Below are 19,723 nucleotides of genomic sequence, written 5' to 3'. Positions count from 1 at the left end.
AACGTCCGGCGAATGAATGATTACAATGTTATGATTTTTTTCTTTTTTACCTATTCATATTATAGAAACTGACTAAACTCGGCAATTAAGAATTGGCATGGACTGAAGGTCCACTCCAAGGACCTTCAACCTTCAACGTAATTTAATCTAATCTGGATTAATTAAGTAGGAAATATTCCCAGAAAGGGAATCTCTCGCTCAGTCCTGCGGGACTCTGTCTACGTTAATGTTATTTTATTACCGCAAATTAACGTATGATCTAATTTGCTGCTGTACAGATTATTTACAGTCTAAGGGAAAAGGTACAGTGTTTTTTTTTTTTTTTCACAGATTACAACATCGCAACACCGACGCACAATGCTCCCACTGTTCCACCACGCTCTCTCTCTCTCTCTCTCTGCTACATGCCGACGAGAAATCGCCGTGCTGTCATAAGATTCCCTCTCTCTCTCTCTCTCTACTTTCCCTTTCTCTTTCCCATCAATTTTCTCCAGAAACGAACACCCACTCCTCTGTCTCTGTCTCTGTCTCTCTCTAACTCGCCGCCTCGCTCTCCTCCATCCACCATGGCCTCCATAATCTATCCACCAACTTAGCTATCATTCCCTCTCTCTCTCTGTCTGCCCTTCGCCGATTTTGGTCGTGGGTTTAAGTTGAAAAGTTCGGGTTTTTCTTTTGGCGTGCGAAATGGGCTGCGCCAGCTCCAAGCTGGACGATCTCCCCGCCGTCGCGCTCTGCCGCGAGCGGTGCTCCTCCCTCGACCAGGCGATCCGCCACCGGTACGACCTGGCCCAGGCCCACGTCACCTACATGGCGTCGCTGAGGGACGTCGGCCAGTCCCTCCGCGAGTTCCTCTCCCACGGCGTCGCCGCCTCGGGAGGCCCCGTCCTCAATTTGCCCGCGCAGAGGAAGGGAGACCACGCGGCCGCCGTCGCCTTCGCGAATTCCCCCTCCAAGGGCTCCAATTCCGGCTCCCACCTCCACTTCCCCTCCGGTTCCGACGACGGCTCTCTCTCCGACGAGCTCCATCACTCGGGCCACTCCTCGCCTCTGCACGGTTACGATGGCCACCACATTGAGTACATGAATTCGGATCAGGAGCCGCCAGGTATGGGTATGGGTATGGGTATGAGCTCGTATTCAGGTGGTTTTTCGTACATGAACTACATGAAGAGTAAAGCGACGCCTTCTGTGGTCTACGAGCAAAAGCCCGTGACTTCGGAGACTGTTTACATGGGCGAATCGTCGTCTTCTAATTATTTTTCCTACTCAAATAATAACTTAGCTCCTTATCCCTATGGTAATAGTAATCCTGGCTACGGTAGTTCAGTTGGTGGGTACTATGGTTCTCAGATAAATTACGGATCTTTGTCTCCGCCCCGGCGGCATGTTGAGGAGAAGCCGCCACCACCGCCCCCCTCGCCTCCTCAGTCTTTCCCGTGGGACTTTCTGAATCCTTTTGGGGATTCTGAGGGGTTTTATTCGGCTAACAGGCTGAGCAGGGACTTAAAGGAGTTGAGGGAGGAGGAAGGAATTCCTGATCTGGAGGACGAGCACGAGGTGGTGAAGGAAGTCCATGGAAAGCCAAAGTTTGTTGATGTAGGGAATCATTTGAAATCTGTGATGGTTGATGAGGATGAAGGTGAGGAAGAAGATGGGAAAGTCGATAGTGGCGCATCGACGTCTATGTATCAAGCCAGGCCTCGTGTTTCGATCGATAAAGCTAATGATGGGGCGGCGGAGTATGAGGTCCACGTGGTGGAGAAGAACGTCGTTGATGGTGAAGGAAGGTCGGACGAAGGCGGTAATGCCTCCAGGTTCAAGGGTATTCGGAGTGTTTCTGAATTGGTGAGGGAAATTGAGGCTGAATTTAAAAGAGCAGCAGAGTCAGGACATGAGATTGCCAAGATGCTGGAAGCGGGGAAGGTTCCCTATAGGCGTAAAAGTCACGGTGAGTCTATCTCCGGATTCTTTGGATTGCGCAAGTTGTCTTCTTTTTGAGTGAGTGGCTTTTACTGTATTCAATACTTGCTCGATACATGCGTTTTCTCTTATTCAGTGATAAAGCCATTGTTATTTGCAGGTTGTCTGGTATTAAGATCATTTGGTTGTGTTTTTGTCCTGTGCGTACTAGACTTTATTATGATTACTGTACTTACTTCATTGAGTTTGAGAGTTTAGCCTCATCGACTTCTCTTTTGGACTGTTGAACTTGATACTTAATGTTCTGCCGGCAGTTTCTTCGAAGAAGGCACATGGCAATACTCCTTCATGGTCTGTTGTATCGGCACAGCACCCTTCTTCCAAGGGTGCTGAGCCGTCAGCCTCTGCTGAGAATGCTGGGCCAGCTTCCTTGGGTGTTAATGAAGAAATGGGAATGAGGTCGGGAAATCTTTCTTCCACTTTGCACAAGCTCTATCTCTGGGAGAAGAAGCTGTATAACGAGGTTAAGGTATAGCATCTGCATTTTATTTTCTCCACTCTCTTATCGTATCTCGCCGCGGTGCAACATTTTCAATCTTTATTAACTTGATGGAGAGGCAGGTGCAATTTTATGCTGCTCGTGTTTGATACTATGAAAATTGAAGCCTTTCTATGGGGATCTATAAGAGGCTAAATGTAATTTCCTTGGGAGCAATTTTTTTGGATACTCTTTAGTGTGGTGCACATTTTAAGTTGAATCTCATCCTCTGCTGGCCATTTCTTCTGGTGCCTTCGTCTCATGTTTCGTTTGGTCTTCGTCCTTTTGCAGGCTGAGGAAAAGATGCGCGTCATTCATGATAGGAAGGTCCAGAGGTTGAAACATTTGGATGACAGGCGTGCTGACGCTTCCAAGGTCGAGCAAACGAGGAACATGATCAGAAGTCTATCGACAAAGATAAGAATTGCAATTCAGGTTGTTGACAAGATATCTGTGACTATCAACAAGATAAGAGACGAAGAACTGTGGCCGCAGATAAATGAATTGATACAAGGGTATGTCCACTTACTAACTTCAAAATGCTGGATTTTTAGTTGTTCCTCCCCACCTTTGTTTGCACTGGAACCAACTCAACTCCCGATACTGTGACTAAGAGTTGCTGTTTTCATGATTTCCTTCAGAATAATTTTACCTTTTTGTCCATGTGCACGTGAGCTCGTGTAGTAGTAATGTCACTTCTTTGTTCCTCTGAGATGCTTGTTTGCCATTTTAGGTTGTACTTATTATATTTGCTCGAGCTATATGTACCTCGATCTCTCCATGGGTTGTTGGATTGGGTTGAAATTATGAATGTCTGAAACGTACAATTTGTATAGATATGCACATTTAAGTATGTTACTTTGGTAGTTCTGTACTTATTCATGTCGAGTGTGGTGTGCCCCTAGATAATAAAATACCTTGACTTCCATACGCTGACAAGTGGCAAATACCTTGCAGCTTTTTCTTGATGAAAATAGATTGTAGATTTAGAAAATTCCGGAGGTATGATGTCATGCTAAAGTAGTGCCTAAATTTAAAAAGTTGACATAGGTCAATCCCATGCATTCGCTTTTCGTAAGTTAAATTTGCCTGTTGGCATAGGGGGTCAACCACAACGTGAGCAGTTGATCTATGTGTATGCAGCAATCTAATTTCTAGTTAATAGCCATAATCTGCATGGAATGAATGATGATGGATTCGGGGTTTAGATGAAAGGACTTCACCATGGGATGCTCATTGCACTTTAATGGCACATGCGTTGTCCTATCATGCTAATTCATGATCTGTTAACTACAGGTTAATGAGAATGTGGAAATGTCTACTTGAATGCCACCGGAATCAGTGTCAAGCAATGAAGGAAGCTCAGAGCTTTGGTCCCATTGGTTCTGCGAGAAAGCTTGGAGATGCGTCTCCTGACGCGATACTGCCGTTCCAGCGTGAACTTGTCAACTGGGCTAACCGATTCACCAGTTGGGTAACTGTGCAGAAGGAATACGTCAGGGCTCTAAACAATTGGCTTCTAAAATGTCTTTTGTATGAGCCTGAAGTTACTCCTGATGGAGTAGTTCCCTTCTCACCTGGTAGGATAGGCGCACCTCCAATATTCGTAATTTGTCATCAGTGGTCGCAAGCTATGGATAGAATATCTGAGAAGGAAGTTGTAATTGCGATGTTTGGCTTCACATCCAGTGTATTTCAGCTCAGGGAGCGGGACAAGCAGGAGATGCACCCGGGGATGACGGCAACTAAGGACTTGGACAGAGAGGACCAGAAAATACAGAAAGAAATTCAGGCACTGAAAAAGAAAATGATTCAGGTCTCAGGGAATGGTGATATCCCAACAGTAACTGGGCAGCTCGTATATCAGAGTGATGTCAGTAGTAATAACTTCCAGGCAAATTTGCAACGAGTTTTCGAGGCAATGGAGAGGTATACTGCGGACTCTATGCGAGCATACGAGGAACTAATGCAACGGAGTGAGGAAGAAATCAAGATCGCTCGGGAGCGCGTTCATGAGAGTGAGGACAAGCGTTCATCTTAATTGATCTGCAATCTGAGGATTGGCTTGCCGCCTGTATATTGATTCGAGGGTTCACAGTTTGCTGTCTCTCCTGCTGGACATCTGAATTTCCTGCTGGGCCTCCCCTTATGAAAGAGTCTGGTGAAAGCTTCTTTTATTTGGGAAAGGACTTGGTCATGGCAATGGGAGATCTGGACTCAACAGTTTTTTCAGTATAGTGGATCTCGGGATGACTATAATGACAACAGTGAGTGTGAGAGACATTGAACAGCAGTGCAAACATCAGTCCAGAGCTGACGGGATCGCATTGTCACGGAGAAATGGCAGTGAGTGCCGAGGATATCCGAAAACTAAGGCAAAGTGTCATGTTTAACATAATGAAGGTTCTCCTGTTGGAGATCAGGTTTGCATCTGCGACGTAAAGCAACGTCTCTCGTTCTCACTTGCCTTTTGTGATGGACGGACAGAACTAAGCAACCGGTCCGATGTCCGCCACAATTTGTACAGCTCCATTTCCCTCAGTTTTGCATCAGTATAGTTTGAGGGTTAGGAAGTTTCTCTAGAGTAAATGCACTGAAGGTGCCTGTATGTTAAACCGGAACCATGTAAGATCTAATTTGCTGCTACCAAACATTTCATTTATTGTTGTACATTGATAGATTTAAGAGTTGAGGGGGATCTTGGAATTATAGCAGAGCCAGCCAGTCATGCAGCAGTTTACTTTTCTCGACTCGCTTGACTTTTTTATCCGGTTTGGTTCTTGCGTTTATGTTCTGCTTAATCTGTTGAAGTAACATGAGGAACTTGAAGTGAGAAATGGTGATGTTGGCTTCTTAAGGAGAGAAGCGCCGGGGTTGTTTGGTAACACTTTTGTTTTTTCTGATTTTTGTTCTTTTTGTTTTCGAGAATAGGAAAAGAATATAAATCTGTTTGGTAATTTAAGTTAATTTTTCTGTTCTCGAAAACATATTAGTGGCTAGGGAGCAGATTTGGAACAAAAACGAGAATAAAAAAAATCTACTCTATTTACGAAACAAAATTAGAAAATATTTAATTCTGCTTAGAAATTATTTTCGGGAACAGAATTGTTACCAAATAGATTTTTCAATGCTTCATTTGAGGATAGATAAGCCGAGAAGGTGGCCAAGTGAGTAAGACAACAATGACTTGATTCTCAAAAGCTGCGTTTGGGGGATTAGATATAACTCCAGATAGGATAAAAATTATCCTATCCGATATTTGGAAGAACACTGAATTCGGATATGTTCGGATATAATCGGATGCAGCTTCGGATATAATTATCCTATTCGATATTTGGAAGAACATTGGATTCGGATATAATCCGGATAAAAAAATCCCATCTAAGAGATAAGATAAAGCCGGGTAGGATATCTAATATAAAAAATTGAGAAAAAAAAACACATATAAAAAGGATAAAACGCTTCCTTTTCACTATTCAACATCGTCCTCTTTACTGACCAACAAAAAAAAATAAAAATGGTCCTCTTTGCACCTCTCAATCCGTTGGCTTGACACCATCGGCCTCAAGGAAAATTTTTTGAAGAATCTCTGGTGAAGGAGTTCATCCTCTTCTTCGCTGTCCAGGCCGAGGAGATTGCTCTGTTTCTTCTCTACTTGAAGCTATCGCTCTCTCATCGATCGATCGATTGAGGCAACTCATTGATGAGTAGTGAAAACTCTATAGCCTACAAAAAAACGTAATCAACTCGTTCAAAGTGCCTTAACGAATCGTCTCCTCCCTAGAGCAGAAGACAGCTCACTAACAAGTGGGAACGTAAAAAACAAGCGAGCTAAAAAAAAAAGCTCTCTGAATTTCTCTTTTCATGTCCGGCATTGATCATCAATACTATCGCATCTTCTTTGATCTGGTTTGTATTAGGCAAGTGAGATTTTCAAAAACCTTAGCAGATTTTCAAAAATCTTCAAGGATTTTTATCCTATTTTGGATTGTACCAAACATTTGATGGGATTTTCTACAAATCCGGAGGATATTTGAAGGATTTTTAATTCGACCTTCTCCTAAACTATCCAAATCCAGACAACCAAACACAGCAGCCAAAAGGTTTTCGAAATCACTCGTGCATAAAGTTTAACAATTTCCCCATTTTTAATAATATTTTCAAATCTGGATCAGTACACTTTCTAATGAAATTCATGTTACTATTCTATGTTTTTTTTCTTTTTTTGATTGCCTACTATTCTATGTTGATCGCATAAAAAAAAAAGTGGGATGAAATATTTTTAGTTAGATTGATTTCGATGAAAAAAGAGAGCATCTTTTAGTATTTTGGTGAGCGGAAACATACCATTTACAAACATAACACAGGTAACTCCTTTTGCGTATGTTGTTCTATACGGTATATTGCTCGTCGGCTTCTATATAGCTTGCACGAGGTCGAGCCACATGGCACGCTCGCGTGTGTTTTATTTTGCAATTTAATTTTCATGATACTTTCGAAAATCTCTATCCTAGTAAATTTCTAATTTCTTGTGCATATTTTGATGATAAATCTCTAATTGACGTGTGGAAGGTAATAGAGTTATCTGATATTTTGGTAATTAAGTCCTAGCATGTTGTCTAGTCTTTTTGTAGAGTTTACTGATAAATCTCGAGAAAAGGACACTTTTGGTTTCAAAAGTTTTCGTCGAATCACTTGAGTGCCAAATTTTTTGAAAAAGGATCACTTCAGTCTAACTTAGATATTTTTTGCCCGAAATCTGATGTGGTACTTTTCTTTTATTAATACATGACGCCGATGTGGCTCGTCGGAGGTCCATCGTGGCATTTTATTTTTAAATTTCAATTTTTTTATTTAAAATAATTTAAAAAATAAGCTGAAAAATTCAGAAAGAACTAATATTTTTTTTTTTAAAAGGGAGGGACTGCAAACTAGGAAGCGAGGGCCGTAGCCCATTGTTCTTTGCCCCACCATCATCGACAATGGCCAATGAGGGTGGGGCATAGCCAACAGGGGTCGTCGAGCCCCGGCCGGGGGCCGGTGCTCTCTCAATTTGGGCGAGGGCCGAGACGCTTTCTCCTATAGCCGGCCGGCGACCCCTGCCGGCCATGCCCCACTCTTGCCGGCCATTGCTGGCGATGGTGGGGTGGCGAAAGTAAGGGTTACAGCAATCCTTGCTGCCTAATCTGCTTTTTATTTATTTATTTAGTTTTTTCTAATTTTTTAGCTTATTTCAATTTATTTTAAATAAATTTTTTATTTTAAAAATTTGCTGTTAATTTTTGTTTTTTTAATTTTTTTTCTGAATTTTGAAGGCCACGTGGGCTTCTTTTTTTTTTTTTTAATGCTAATTAAAATTCAAAAATTAATTAAAAATGCCACGTATTAAGAGTGGCCGGAATTTTTCGCCAGAGACACCAAAGTGATTCTTTTGTCTCCGTTTGGCATTTAAGTGATCCAGCAAAAACTTTTGGCACCAAAATGATCTCCGTACATGACTTTTGGCACTAAAAATATCATTTTTTCGATAAATCTCTAATCATTAAATTCTACTCTGTAGTTAATAAGAACATTAATCTATGTATATATAGGTTCTATTGAGATGTATGGTCAAAGATCCAGGGCTGGTAAATTCTATTTTGTTCTCAAATCTCTCCCTCTCTCTCTCTCTCTCTCTCTCTCTCTCTCTCTCTCTCTCTCTCTCTCTCTCTCTTTAATTTAAGGCATATTGCACGACAATATTCTTATTACTAAATTGGGAACAAAGTCCATGTGTTGAGGTTTTATTACACGAAAATTCTTAGCACTGTCAATAAGGCTCGGTGTATAATAATACTAAAAGGTAATCATTATAACAAAATCTAAATGAACGAATTCTCATCCCTTATAGCTGTTGAATTAATGACTATTAATTACAATTAGTTCATAGCAGAAAAAATAAAAGTTAATATATTCCTGAATATGCAAATCTCAAAATAAATTTTTTAAAAATAAAATTTGAAAGATATTGGATACCGATTTAGCGAGAATTTTTTAATCATCACAAATAAATATGGTTATATTGCGATTTTTTAAAGAACATTTCGAATATAATTTCTCATAGACGCTGTTTTAAAGGACTACGACAAGTTCCTAAATGAGAAGTTGCAATCATTACAAAAAAATAATTAAGGTTGAAAGTTAATTTTTTCCAAATTTAATGTTGGAAAAAAAAAAGAACATGTAAATTCATATCAAATGTGATGTGTTGTATGTGCTCCGAACGTATGTGAGTTGAGGTTTCAGCATCGTGCGCAGGTGAGAATTCAACAGGGACAGGCGGTTTTGGAACCTGTGAAATCTTGAATGAGCTGTTGCTGCTGCTGCTTTGTCCCCTTCAGTTTCAACTCTCTCTCGTCTCTCTCGTTGTTCCGGGGCAGCCATTGATGATCTTCGTCCATGAACTTCAACTTAAAAAATGAGTCTTGTTCGATCTGGTCTGATGTCTACTCCTAACGCACCTAATTTCTCTCATCAACCCTTTTCATTTGGTTGATCAGAAGTGATATGATCTAACCAGTCCTCCTGCATCAAGCACCATTATATAATGGACAGACACAGGTACGCAGCTGTATCTTTTTATTCTGATCCGCAGGCATCGGAGACAGGCCAGCATCACCGCCCGCTCGTGCGCGATTTATAAAACTCGTAACTCGTTATTCTAGCTTCTCTTGCAATTATTAGATCCATAGTTTTCGATAAGGCTACACATTGGACAGGGTGGCGGGAGACAATGAGCGGACATCGGCGAAGAAAGCTTCGATCCTGATCAAATATCATATTAGGCCGCACGAGGAGTCGAATTATTTGTTCTCCTTTGCCTCTCGCCTCTCCTTGTATTTAAGTCCTTGGCAATGGCAAGAGACTATGAAACTGAGGCTTCAACTCTGTCTTTGGGAACGAACTTGGAGCAAACAGCGTGGTCTTTCGGAGGATGGCTTCTGCGTCGAACCTCAAATCCCACTTCCGTGCTCGTTCCATCAGCTTGCCTTCTAAACATCACCCACTCATTCGTAAAGCCGACGAGCAATTGGATAGACTGAGATGCTCGGATGCCGCATCATCTCCCTCGCTGTCATTGGCAAGCAGCAGGATAAGCTGTCTCAGAGAAGTCTACAATTCTCTGGACGACTCGCTTCTGTTGCTCTATTCCAAACAGTGCTTTGCCCATGAAGAATGCCGCAACGAGCTGCTGGACCAATTTCTCAGGCTCTTGGATTTGTGCAGTAGCATGAAGGACGTGATTGTACAGACCAATGAAAGTGCGCATGAACTTCAATCGGCTCTGCGCGACGAATTCGGGCTCAGAAACGAGGTGGCACGATACTTGACCTCCGGGAAGATGGCGAAGAAGATGATCAAAGGATGCTTGAAAAACTTGAAGAGCTCACATGACTTCTCTCCTTCGGACCCGGACGACATGGTGCTGGTTTCCATGTTGAGAGAAGCTGAGGAGATTGCTCTAGCAACATTCGAGTCTTTGTTGCACTTGTTAAATGGGACAAAGGCACAGGACAAGAGAAGAGGCTGGCCTTTAGTTTCCAAGTTGATGCATTCCAAAAGGGCCGAAGCCGAGGGGAGAGTAACGGGTGATGAGTTCTCGACGGCAGATGCTGCAGTGGACTCCCTCCTTGGCAGCAAGTTGGTAACGTTCGGTGATCCAGGGGAAGATCTAAAGCAAATGTTGAGGGCTATCGAGTCAAGCATTCAGGGTCTCAGTGAAGATCTGGAGCGCCTGCAAAGGCATTTAATCAAAACCAGGGCATCCCTTCTCAATATGTTGATTCACTAATCGAGAAATTTCGCCCCGGCATTAGTCGACAAAGGAGAGTCGTAGCAACATCTGTATCATAGATAGTACTCGTACATTTCGCAGACTATAAATGAAGAAACGGAATCAGATAACTGTAGAACCATAACATTTTTATGCCTGATCATATATTATGTATGCATAACGACTTGCTCAACAGATGGCTTTTACACATGGAATCACCAATCAGCAGATCATATCAGTTCCATCTCATTCTGAGTTCTGACTCAGTTTCTCATGTACATTATTGGTCGAGAAAAACGGATAAATTATCCAGGAAACAAGATTAGGAGGATAAAAAAAGAAATGAATTTGGCTCTTTGGTTGCATATTAATCAATTACAACAGTTTATTAGGCATTATGACCCGAGTAATAGCAGAAATTCTTCTGGTAGTTAGTGAATTGAAACCAACTAGAGCAATAAAATCACTGTGTAAATATCAATTTTCTGTCAAATTGTTCCCGCGGCATCTAATTCAAGCCAACTTTGCTCCCTCAACACACGAACCAAACTACATCGGAATCAGAGTTAAAAAGCTGAACCATGTAAAAGTACACTGGATATTTAAAGATGAAACCGAGTAAATTTGTGCTGTATACCCAATGACGCATAATTTGAGATCAACAATTGCCGGTACATGGGCAAGCTACATCTCAAGCCCGGCCGTAATACATCCGAATGATTTTTTTTGTATGGCCTTTTGTTTAATTCTTCTTTCCTACACAGTTATTACTGATCATAGTCTTGACAGAATGTGCCTTCAAGAAAGTATTCCCTCAGCTCTCGTGTCCCCTCGACCGGAAATGTGGCAACACTTGCTCATCACCAATTGACAAAAGAAGTTCTCCTTTCTATGATTAATACAATAGTGCATACTAGTTTAATGAGCCTTCCTGAATCATGCATTATTATGGAGGATTAAACAAGTCAAGCACCATTCTTTTATTCCTCTAGAGGCAAGACAGTGTCCTAGCACCACTCGTGCAATAATTTTCGATGCTGCAATACATTGTTGAGATTATGATGAGATGAGTTGATCCACATTTAGTCTCTTAATTCATTGGAAGATGAGCAGGGTGGTGGGAGACTCTGTGCAAACATCGGCGAACAAAGAATTCAGATCCAATTCAAAATCACGTTAGGACACATGGAGTCTAGGAATTTTGATTCCCTTTGCCTCCCTTCTTTCCTTTATATATATCTGTGGTCTTGCCACGGCCAAGAGAAGGCTATCCAAATTCAATTGCCTCTGAAAAAATTTCAGTAACAAGATCAAATCTCAGACAATGGCTTCACCAGCAATCCCGAAATCCCACTTTCATGCTCGCTCTGTGAGCTTGCCTTCCAAGCCTAACCCACTCATCCCTCAAGCAGAGGATCACTTGAGGAGGATCAGGAGTTCAGAAGCAGCCACCACCTGTTCAATTTCATCGGTGAGCGGCATGATAAGTGGTCTCGTGGACTTTTACGACTCCATCGATGACTCGCTTCTCTTGCCACATACCCAACAGGCCTTGGTTCAATAGGGACAGGACGAGGTGCTCAAGAGATCCCTCGGTCTCCTTGACATTTGCTGCACCAGCAAAGACGTTGTAGCACAGACAAAGGAAACTGTGCAGGAGCTACAATCGGCATTGCGCAGGAGACGGGGCGATGAAATGGCGCTGAGAAACGAGATCGGGGCATACTTGGCCTCCAGGAAGAAAGCGAAGAAGACAATTCAAAACTGCTTGAAAGTTTTGAAGATCAAATCAACCATCTCTTCTGCGGATCAAAGCTGTTTGAAGATGGTTTCCATGTTAAGAGAAGGGGAGGGAGTTGCTCTTACGATGGTCGAATCTTTGTTGACATTGGTACACGGAAAGTCCAGCCGCTCTTTCTTCTCCAAGTTGATGCATTCCAACCGAGTGGCGGCCGATGAGAGATCGTTGAACACCGAACTAGAGATCGTGGACACTGCGGTCGATACCCTCCTAAGCCACAAGCGTGGAAAAGCAAGCAACATCCAAATGGAACATGTACAGAAGGTGTTGGCAGAACTTGAATCCCACATTCAGGACCTCGAAGAAGAGATGGAGCGCCTGATCAGGCGCCTGATCAAAACTAGAGTGTCCCTCCTCAATATCCTCAACCACTAGTCTAATTGGTCATGAATCCTAGGATGTATAGAAATGTCTAGCACATTTGTAGTACAGATTTTTGTTGTCCTACTTGTATACAACTCAAAGAGTACAAACTGATACGGATCCAATCTTCTGCCAAACTAAGCCGCTTCACATCTTTCTCCTTATCTTCCTCTTTCGCTGATTCATTTGACGTGCATTTTGTTATCTGAATATCCTATCAAGCTAACATAACGCGAATATTTGATGTCATCATTCCTACAAAGTGGCTATCGTAATTCAATGAGAAGAACGAAACTGAGATGATTACCAGTATATCGTTGACTAAATTGCCGGTTAAATTGTCTTATTTTTACGTCACTTACCATTGGCGGAACGTTAAATGTTTTAATCTGAACAATGTTGTTATCCATCAAACTCTGAAAAAGAATAAAATCTCTTCCAAACAATGATTAGCGAAGGTGCTAAACACCTTCTGACCCAGTGTTGCAGATTTTACAGGAATTTCATGATCTATGTTGTACAAGGAAGAGACCGAGGTCCGAGAGACATTCGGGCCATTCTATCTTATCAGCATTAATATCTGAGATATCACATGAGATATTACATCGGTTCCATCTCATTCCAAGTTCTGACTAGCTTTTATGTGTATATGATTAAGCACTTCTCGAGTATATTATCACCCGAGAAAAGCCGACAAATTATCCAGGAATGAGATTAGGAGGATAAAAAGGAAAAGAATTTGGCTCTGTTGTGGCATATAATCAAGGCAACAATTTTGTTGGTATTAATGACCAGAGTAATAACATAAATTTTTCTGGTAGGCAATGAGCAGAAACCAACTAAAGCAATGAAAGTACTTTGTGTTGATATCAGTTTTCTGTTACTACTGTTCTTATTGCAGTCTTGCTAAATTTGCTCCCCCAGCAGGTGAACCGAACTACATTAGAGTCAGAGTTAAAGCTAAACCATGTAAAAGTACACTGGAATGAAAGCCAAAACCATGTAAAGTTATGTTGGATATCCGATGATACGTCAATTCGAGATCAGCAATCGCCGGTACACAGGCAAGCCCCTTCTCGAGCCTGCCTGTAATTTATCGGAGTGAAGTTTTTTTTTTTAACCTTTTGTTTAATTCTTCTTTCCTACATGGTTATTGCTTATCATAGCCTCAGCAGAAGGCACCTTAAAGAAAGTATTCCTTCACATCTTGTGTACCCTTGACCAGATAGGTGGCAACACTTGCTCATCACCATTTCGCAGAAGAAATTCTCCCTTCTGTAGCTATACAATAATGCAGAATAGTTTAAGTAGCCTTCCTGAATCATGCAGTATTATGTAGATTTAAACAAGTTAAGCATCCTTGCTTTATTCCTCTAGAGGTGAGACAGCGTCCTCGCACCACTCGTGCAATCATTTTCTAATGATGAGATGAGTTGATCCTAATTTAGTCTCTTAATTCATTGGAAAGTGAGTGGGGTGGTGGGAGACACTGCGCAGACATCGGTGAACAAAGCATCAGATCCAATTCAAAATCATGCTAGGACACATTGAGTCTAGGAATTTTGATTCCCTCTGCCTCCCCTTCTCTCCTTCCATATAAACATGGTCTTGCCACGGCCAGGAGAAGGCGATCCAAATTCTATTGCCTTTGAGAAAATTTTGGTAACAAGATCACCTATCAGGCAATGGCTTCACCCACAAACCCGAAATCCCACTTTCATGCTCGCTCTGTGAGCTTGCCTTCCAAGCCTAACCCCCTCATTCCTCAAGCAGAGAATTACATGAGGAGGATCAGCAGTTCGGAAGCAGCCACCACCAGTTCCTTTTCATCGGTGCACCGCATGATAAGCAGCCTTGAGGACTTTTACGCCTCTGTCGATGACTCGCTTCTCTTGCCACATGCCCAACGAGCCTTGGTTCAAGAGGGACGTGACGAGGTGCTTGAGAGTTCCCTCGGTCTCCTGGACATTTGTAGCACTGGCAGAGATGTTGTAGCGCAGACAAAGGAAGCTGTGCAGGAGCTACAATCGATGTTGCGCAGGAGACGGGGCGATGAACTGGCGCTGAGAATCGAGGTCAGGGCATACTTGGCCTCTAGGAAGAGAGCAAAGAAGACAATTCAAAACTGCTTGAAAAATTCGAAGATCAAATCAACCATCTCTTCTGCAGATCAAAGCGGTGTGACAATGGTTTCCATGTTAAGAGAAGCGCAGGGAGTTGCTCTCAAGATGATCAAATCGTTGTTGACATTGGTACACGGAAAGTCGACGAGCTGCTCTTTCTTCTCCAAGTGGATGCGCTCCAACCGAGTGGCGGCTGATGAGAGAGCGTCCCACAGCGAATTAGAGATCGTGGACGCTGCGATTTATGCCCTCCTAAGCCATAAGATTGGAAAAGCAAGTAACATTCAAACGGAACATGTACAGAAAGTGTTGGCAGAACTCGAGTCCCACATTCAGGACATCGAAGAAGAGATGGAGTGCCTGATCAGGCGCTTGATCAAAACTCGAGTGTCCCTCCTCAATATCCTCAACCACTAGTCTGAGAAGCCATGAATCCTTGGTTGAGACATTTGTGGTACTGCTTGTATACAACTCAAATAGATACAAATATAACAGATCCGATCTTTTGCCAAATTAATTTGCTTCCCTTCTTTTTTGCTTCTCTTCTCCTCATGCTGATTCATTTGACATGCATTTTGTTGTCTGAATATCCAATCAATACTAACAAAATGAAAATATTTAATGTCATCATTCCTACAAAGTGGCTATCTTGATTTCATGAGAAGAACAAAATCTGAGATGATTGGCGGAATATCGGTAACTAAGATATTGGTTGAATTGGCTTATTTTTACATCCATTATAACTGAACATTAAATGTTCCATCAAACCCTGAAAAAGAATAAAACCTCATCTAACCAATGATTCGTGAAGGTGCCAAACACCATCAGACGCAGTGTTGCAGGTTTTACATGAATGTTATGACTCATATATACAAGGAACAGACCGATGTCTGCGAGATACTTCTGCAGCATGAATAAGCAGATGTGCAAAATCATTAAGTTCATGTTATGGATAGTCAGACTACAAGAAAAGAAGCAATGAGGTATAATCCTGGATTAGAAGGCAACAAGGAGACATCGCTGACTGCTAAGCAGTAAGCCAGCCAGCAGAATCACTATCAAAGAAAACCAAAGAAAAAACGGTGACACATTTGTTTTACTTGCTAAATAGTCATACGGATACAGGCACTTGCAATACAGAGAAAAACATTAGTTCCGTGGAATTATTTCACATGCCTGCATTATCACAGTACTCTCCGGAATGGCAGGATGAGCTGGACAGAAGGAACTGGAATTCCTAATGTTCCCTGGCTTACGCATTCACGATAATTTGTCAGCAATTATGGATGCAAGGCAGAAATAATAAAATAAAGAAGTACAGGGAAAATAATATCCTACATCTCTCGAATGATGCTAGTCTTTTATCATTAAAGCCCCTCGTGCATGAAGTTAATTTTATCTTTCTGCAGCACATTTTGCTGAACAATGTCTCTTAAGAGTTCCTCTGCTGCTGCATCTGGTCTGGTCATTTGAAAATGAGCTGGTATGTCATGGGAAGGAGACAACGCATGAACATCGCCCATGTGACGTTTTAACCGAATTAGATTCATTCAACAGCGCTTGATGCATGATGAATTCAGTATTCCTTTTGTGGCTATTTGTCGAGCATTATAATGTAGGATCCAACATGTTAGCATAATTCTTTTTTGTCCATTGAGAGGCGAGACAAGGTCGTAGCGCCGATTGTGCAAAGTTTTCATATGCAGCACTCTCTGCAATACGATACTGAGCTTGTGTTAATTAGTCTCTAATTCATTGGAAAATGAGAAGGGTTGTGGGGGACACTGCGCAAACATCGGTGAACAAAGCGCTGGAATCCAATTCAAAATCATGTTAGGGACTCATTGATTCTAGGAACTTTGATTCCCATTGCCTCCCCTTCTTTTCTTTTGCATATATACATATATAGAGTCTTGCCACGGCCAGGATAAGGCAACCCAATCCAATTGCCTCTGAAACATTTCAGTAGCAAGACCGCCTCTCATACAATGGCTTCACCAAACCCGAAATCCCACTTTCACGCTCGCTCGGTGAGCTTGCCTTCGAAGCCAAACCCACTCATTCCTCAAGCGGAGGAGCACCTGAGGAGGATCAGGAGCTCCGAAGCCACCGCATGTTCATTTTCATCGGTGAGCCACACGATGAGCAGTGTCGTGGACTTCTACGACTCTGTCGAAGACTTGCTTCTCTTTCCAGACACCCAACATGCCTTGGTTCAAGAGGGCTGCGAAGAGGTGCTCGAGAGATCCCTCAGTCTCCTGGACTTGTGCACTACCGGAAAAGATGTCATAACGCAGACGAAGGAAAACATGCAGGAACTACAATCCACGTTGCGTAGGAGATGGGGCAATGACGTGGCACTGAGAAACAAGGCCGAGGCATACTTGACCTCAAGGAAGAAAGCAAAGAAGACAATTCAAAACTGCTTGAAAAATTTGAAGATCATATCGACCTTTTCTTCTAAGGGTCAAAGCCGTATGACAACAGTTTCAATGTTAAGAGAAGCGGAGGAAGTCGCTCTCAGGTCAATTGAATCATTGTTGACATTGTTGGTACATGGAAAGTCGAGAAGCTGCTCTTTCTTCGGCAAGTTGATTCATTCCAGACGAGTGGCAGCTGATGAGAGAGCATCTAACAGCGAGCTAGAGAAGGTGGATTTTGCCGTTCACAACCTCCTAAGCCACAAGAATGGAAAACCGATCCAAATGGAATACGTGCAGAAAATAGTGGGAGAGACCGAGTCCAGCATTCAGGACCTCGAAGAAGAAGTCGAGCGCCTGATCAGGCGCTTGATCAAAACCCGAGTGTCCCTACTCAATATCCTCAACCACTAGCTGGCAATTCATGAATCCTAGGATGTAGTAGTGTCCAGCATATGTATAGTACATATTTTTGGTGAATTACTTGTGTACAACTCAAACACAAATCAATGCAAATCAGATCTGCTGCCAAACTAGATTGCCTCACTTTACATGTTTCTTTTCTCCGTTCGCTGAAGCATTTGATAACTAAACGATTGATTGCACGGGGAAATCCTGTGTCGAATGACTCTATCAAACCAACAATGCACAAAAAATTGATGTTGTCCTTCCTCCAAAGTGCTTACCTTAATTCGACAAGATGAATGAAATCTCAGGTGATCATCATTTTTCAGTAATGGGTGACTAAGATGTCGGTTTCATGGGACTTACCATTGCATCAATATCAATTACAGAAGAAAGGTCAACGTTGTAATCTGAACAATCTTAATATTTACCGCAAACTATAATAAAAGAACCAAATCTCAGGTCATCTTGATTCCTGAAGGATCCAAACACCATCTCCCAGGCACCGGGTGAAAGTTATTACAGCTTTTACAGAAACTTATGATCTATTTAAGTATGCAAACAAAAAAGAGACTGATGTCCGAGAGACATTTGGTCCATCCTAGCTTAAGAAGAAACCACTGAGACTTAACAAGTACCTCTGTAGTGTAAAACAGAAGATCGGTAAAACAGAGGTTATGGATGGTCAGGTTGTGCAAGGTAAAAAAGTTATGAACATGGATTTGAAGGCAACAAGCAGCATCGCATAAGCCAACAAGCGAGAACATTATCAGAAGAAAACCAAGGAAAAAGGATACAATATTCACATGCTTTGCCAAATATTCAGATGAAGTATAGACGTTTGCAATACAGAGAAAATGTCAGCTTCATGGAATTATGTCACATGCCTACATTAAGATGGTCTTCTCAGGAACAGCAGGATGAGCTGGATGGGGGGAATCAACTTCGTCGTGGGCCGGCATTCTCTGATATAAGCAGGCGAAATGAGATAAACAAGTGCAGAGAAAACAATTTTCTACTTGTTTTCTACGTCTATCTAATCTAATCGCGGAACAACTTCACCATTAATGCCGCTCGTGCGCAAACTTATTTTTATCCATTTCGCTGCTCTGGATGTAGAACAATTATTGCCAACAGTCCTCTGTTGTTAAGTTATGTTCAGGTGACTTAAAGATGAGCTGGTATCTCAGCGGGAAGGAGACGCCGCATAAACATCGCCGACGTACTCTCTTTGATCAAATGAAAATTGTTTGGACTCCATTCAAGCACGAAGAATTGAGCACCACACGGTCGCTGTCTCTTGAGATTTGATTGATCTCATAGGACTAATTTATTGGCACGAGGGCGACGGACAGATTCAAATCTCTGACACCAAGATGTTCCCTTTCGGACAAGAAGAATAGTTACAAGCTAATGAGTCTGGTGAATGCAGGAATCTGCTGTGTCTGGTCATAGAAGACAAGGTTGCTGACTTGCTCGTGCATCGCATACTTTTCGGATCATTTCACAAATATGTTACTTCCATGAATGCTTCGTTGGCTCTGGACAATTGTTTAGTGGGGTGTGATGTGGGTGAAAGCCTGCTGGTAGGCAACACTGCAAGGAAATTGATGAGATGTTGCCCGAATTCTAATAGAATAATGCTTCCGATCATTCAACTGCGAAGAGAAGGAGGTTCGTCCTGTCTCAAACCATACAACGACGTATAGAGAGATACATACATTTGAGAGAGAAAAATGGCTCGCCTTCCTGCAAATCAAACTGCTGGTTGCCACACCCGCTCAATCAGATGTAGACCAAAGAGCAAGCTCAAAAGCTATAGTTGATATCGTGTCGCAAGAGAGGCAATGAATAGGAGACGGGTCTAGGAAGTTGAGAAGTATTTAGGGCGCGCATGGTAACACTTCTCTATGAGAAATCAACTTCTGATCAAAAGTTGATTTCTCTACTTCTCCTCAAAAGTATAAGTTAATTTTTATACTTCTGTTCCATATTGACTTCTGATAAGAAAAATTTGTTTGGTAACAGTTGAAAATTTATACTTTTGAAACATTATTAACAAAATCTTCGGCGGCTATGGTTGACGGGTGGTGGTAGTCGACGGTTGGTGGGAGGCGGTGGTCCGTAGCGGCGGTGGGTTGTAGCGGCAGCGGCCGAGAGAGGAGGGGATGGCAACGGCGGGCGGCGACGGCGGTGCTCTGCTTCGGTGGTCGGCGGTCGGGCGGTGGCAAGGGGGGGTGGTTGGCGGCGGCTGCGGCTGGCGGCCGTGGTAGGCGGCGACGGTGGTCAACGGCCGCGGTAGGCGGCAGAGGTGGTTGGTGGCCAGCCGCGGTGGGT

The 19,723-nt window shown here is 42.5% G+C and overlaps 4 protein-coding genes and 1 pseudogene across 4 annotated transcripts; all 5 read left to right on the top strand.

The window, feature by feature from the left end:
- The first annotated feature begins 369 nt into the window (after positions 1-369).
- On the top strand, positions 370-5,211 carry LOC115735790 (nitrate regulatory gene2 protein-like). The gene is made up of 4 exons (XM_030667189.2): positions 370-1,951; positions 2,238-2,452; positions 2,753-2,976; positions 3,758-5,211. Exons 1-4 carry the CDS (start codon positions 688-690, stop codon positions 4,500-4,502), a joined length of 2,448 nt encoding a protein of 815 aa, XP_030523049.1. The 5' UTR covers positions 370-687; the 3' UTR covers positions 4,503-5,211.
- Positions 5,212-9,326: 4,115 nt separating this feature from the next.
- LOC115735726 lies at positions 9,327-10,292 on the top strand. Its single transcript, XM_030667128.2, has one exon. It carries the CDS (start codon positions 9,435-9,437, stop codon positions 10,290-10,292), a length of 858 nt encoding a protein of 285 aa, XP_030522988.1. The 5' UTR covers positions 9,327-9,434.
- Positions 10,293-11,598: 1,306 nt separating this feature from the next.
- On the top strand, positions 11,599-12,450 carry LOC115733523 (annotated as a pseudogene).
- A 1,673-nt stretch (positions 12,451-14,123) lies between these two features.
- On the top strand, positions 14,124-14,990 carry LOC115735727. The gene has a single exon (XM_030667129.2). It carries the CDS (start codon positions 14,124-14,126, stop codon positions 14,976-14,978), a length of 855 nt encoding a protein of 284 aa, XP_030522989.2. The 3' UTR covers positions 14,979-14,990.
- Positions 14,991-16,549: 1,559 nt separating this feature from the next.
- LOC115735728 lies at positions 16,550-17,395 on the top strand. The gene is made up of 2 exons (XM_030667130.1): positions 16,550-16,939; positions 17,027-17,395. Exons 1-2 carry the CDS (start codon positions 16,550-16,552, stop codon positions 17,393-17,395), a joined length of 759 nt encoding a protein of 252 aa, XP_030522990.1.
- Positions 17,396-19,723: the final 2,328 nt, after the last annotated feature.

The sequence above is a fragment of the Rhodamnia argentea genome, chromosome 11 (genome assembly GCF_020921035.1).
Source record: "Rhodamnia argentea isolate NSW1041297 chromosome 11, ASM2092103v1, whole genome shotgun sequence".
NCBI classification, from domain to species: domain Eukaryota; kingdom Viridiplantae; phylum Streptophyta; class Magnoliopsida; order Myrtales; family Myrtaceae; genus Rhodamnia; species Rhodamnia argentea.
This window is presented reverse-complemented; position numbering and strand designations above follow the sequence as displayed.

Coding starts and splice junctions, on each gene's coding strand:
- LOC115735790 (XM_030667189.2), top strand. CDS start 688: ATGGGCTGCGCCAGCTCCAAGCTGGACGATCTCCCCGCCGTCGCGCTC. Junction 1,952..2,237: donor CTATAGGCGTAAAAGTCACG/GTGAGTCTATCT, acceptor TTCTGCCGGCAG/TTTCTTCGAAGAAGGCACAT. Junction 2,453..2,752: donor AGCTGTATAACGAGGTTAAG/GTATAGCATCTG, acceptor GTCCTTTTGCAG/GCTGAGGAAAAGATGCGCGT.
- LOC115735726 (XM_030667128.2), top strand. CDS start 9,435: ATGGCTTCTGCGTCGAACCTCAAATCCCACTTCCGTGCTCGTTCCATC.
- LOC115735727 (XM_030667129.2), top strand. CDS start 14,124: ATGGCTTCACCCACAAACCCGAAATCCCACTTTCATGCTCGCTCTGTG.
- LOC115735728 (XM_030667130.1), top strand. CDS start 16,550: ATGGCTTCACCAAACCCGAAATCCCACTTTCACGCTCGCTCGGTGAGC. Junction 16,940..17,026: donor CACTGAGAAACAAGGCCGAG/GCATACTTGACC, acceptor TTTTCTTCTAAG/GGTCAAAGCCGTATGACAAC.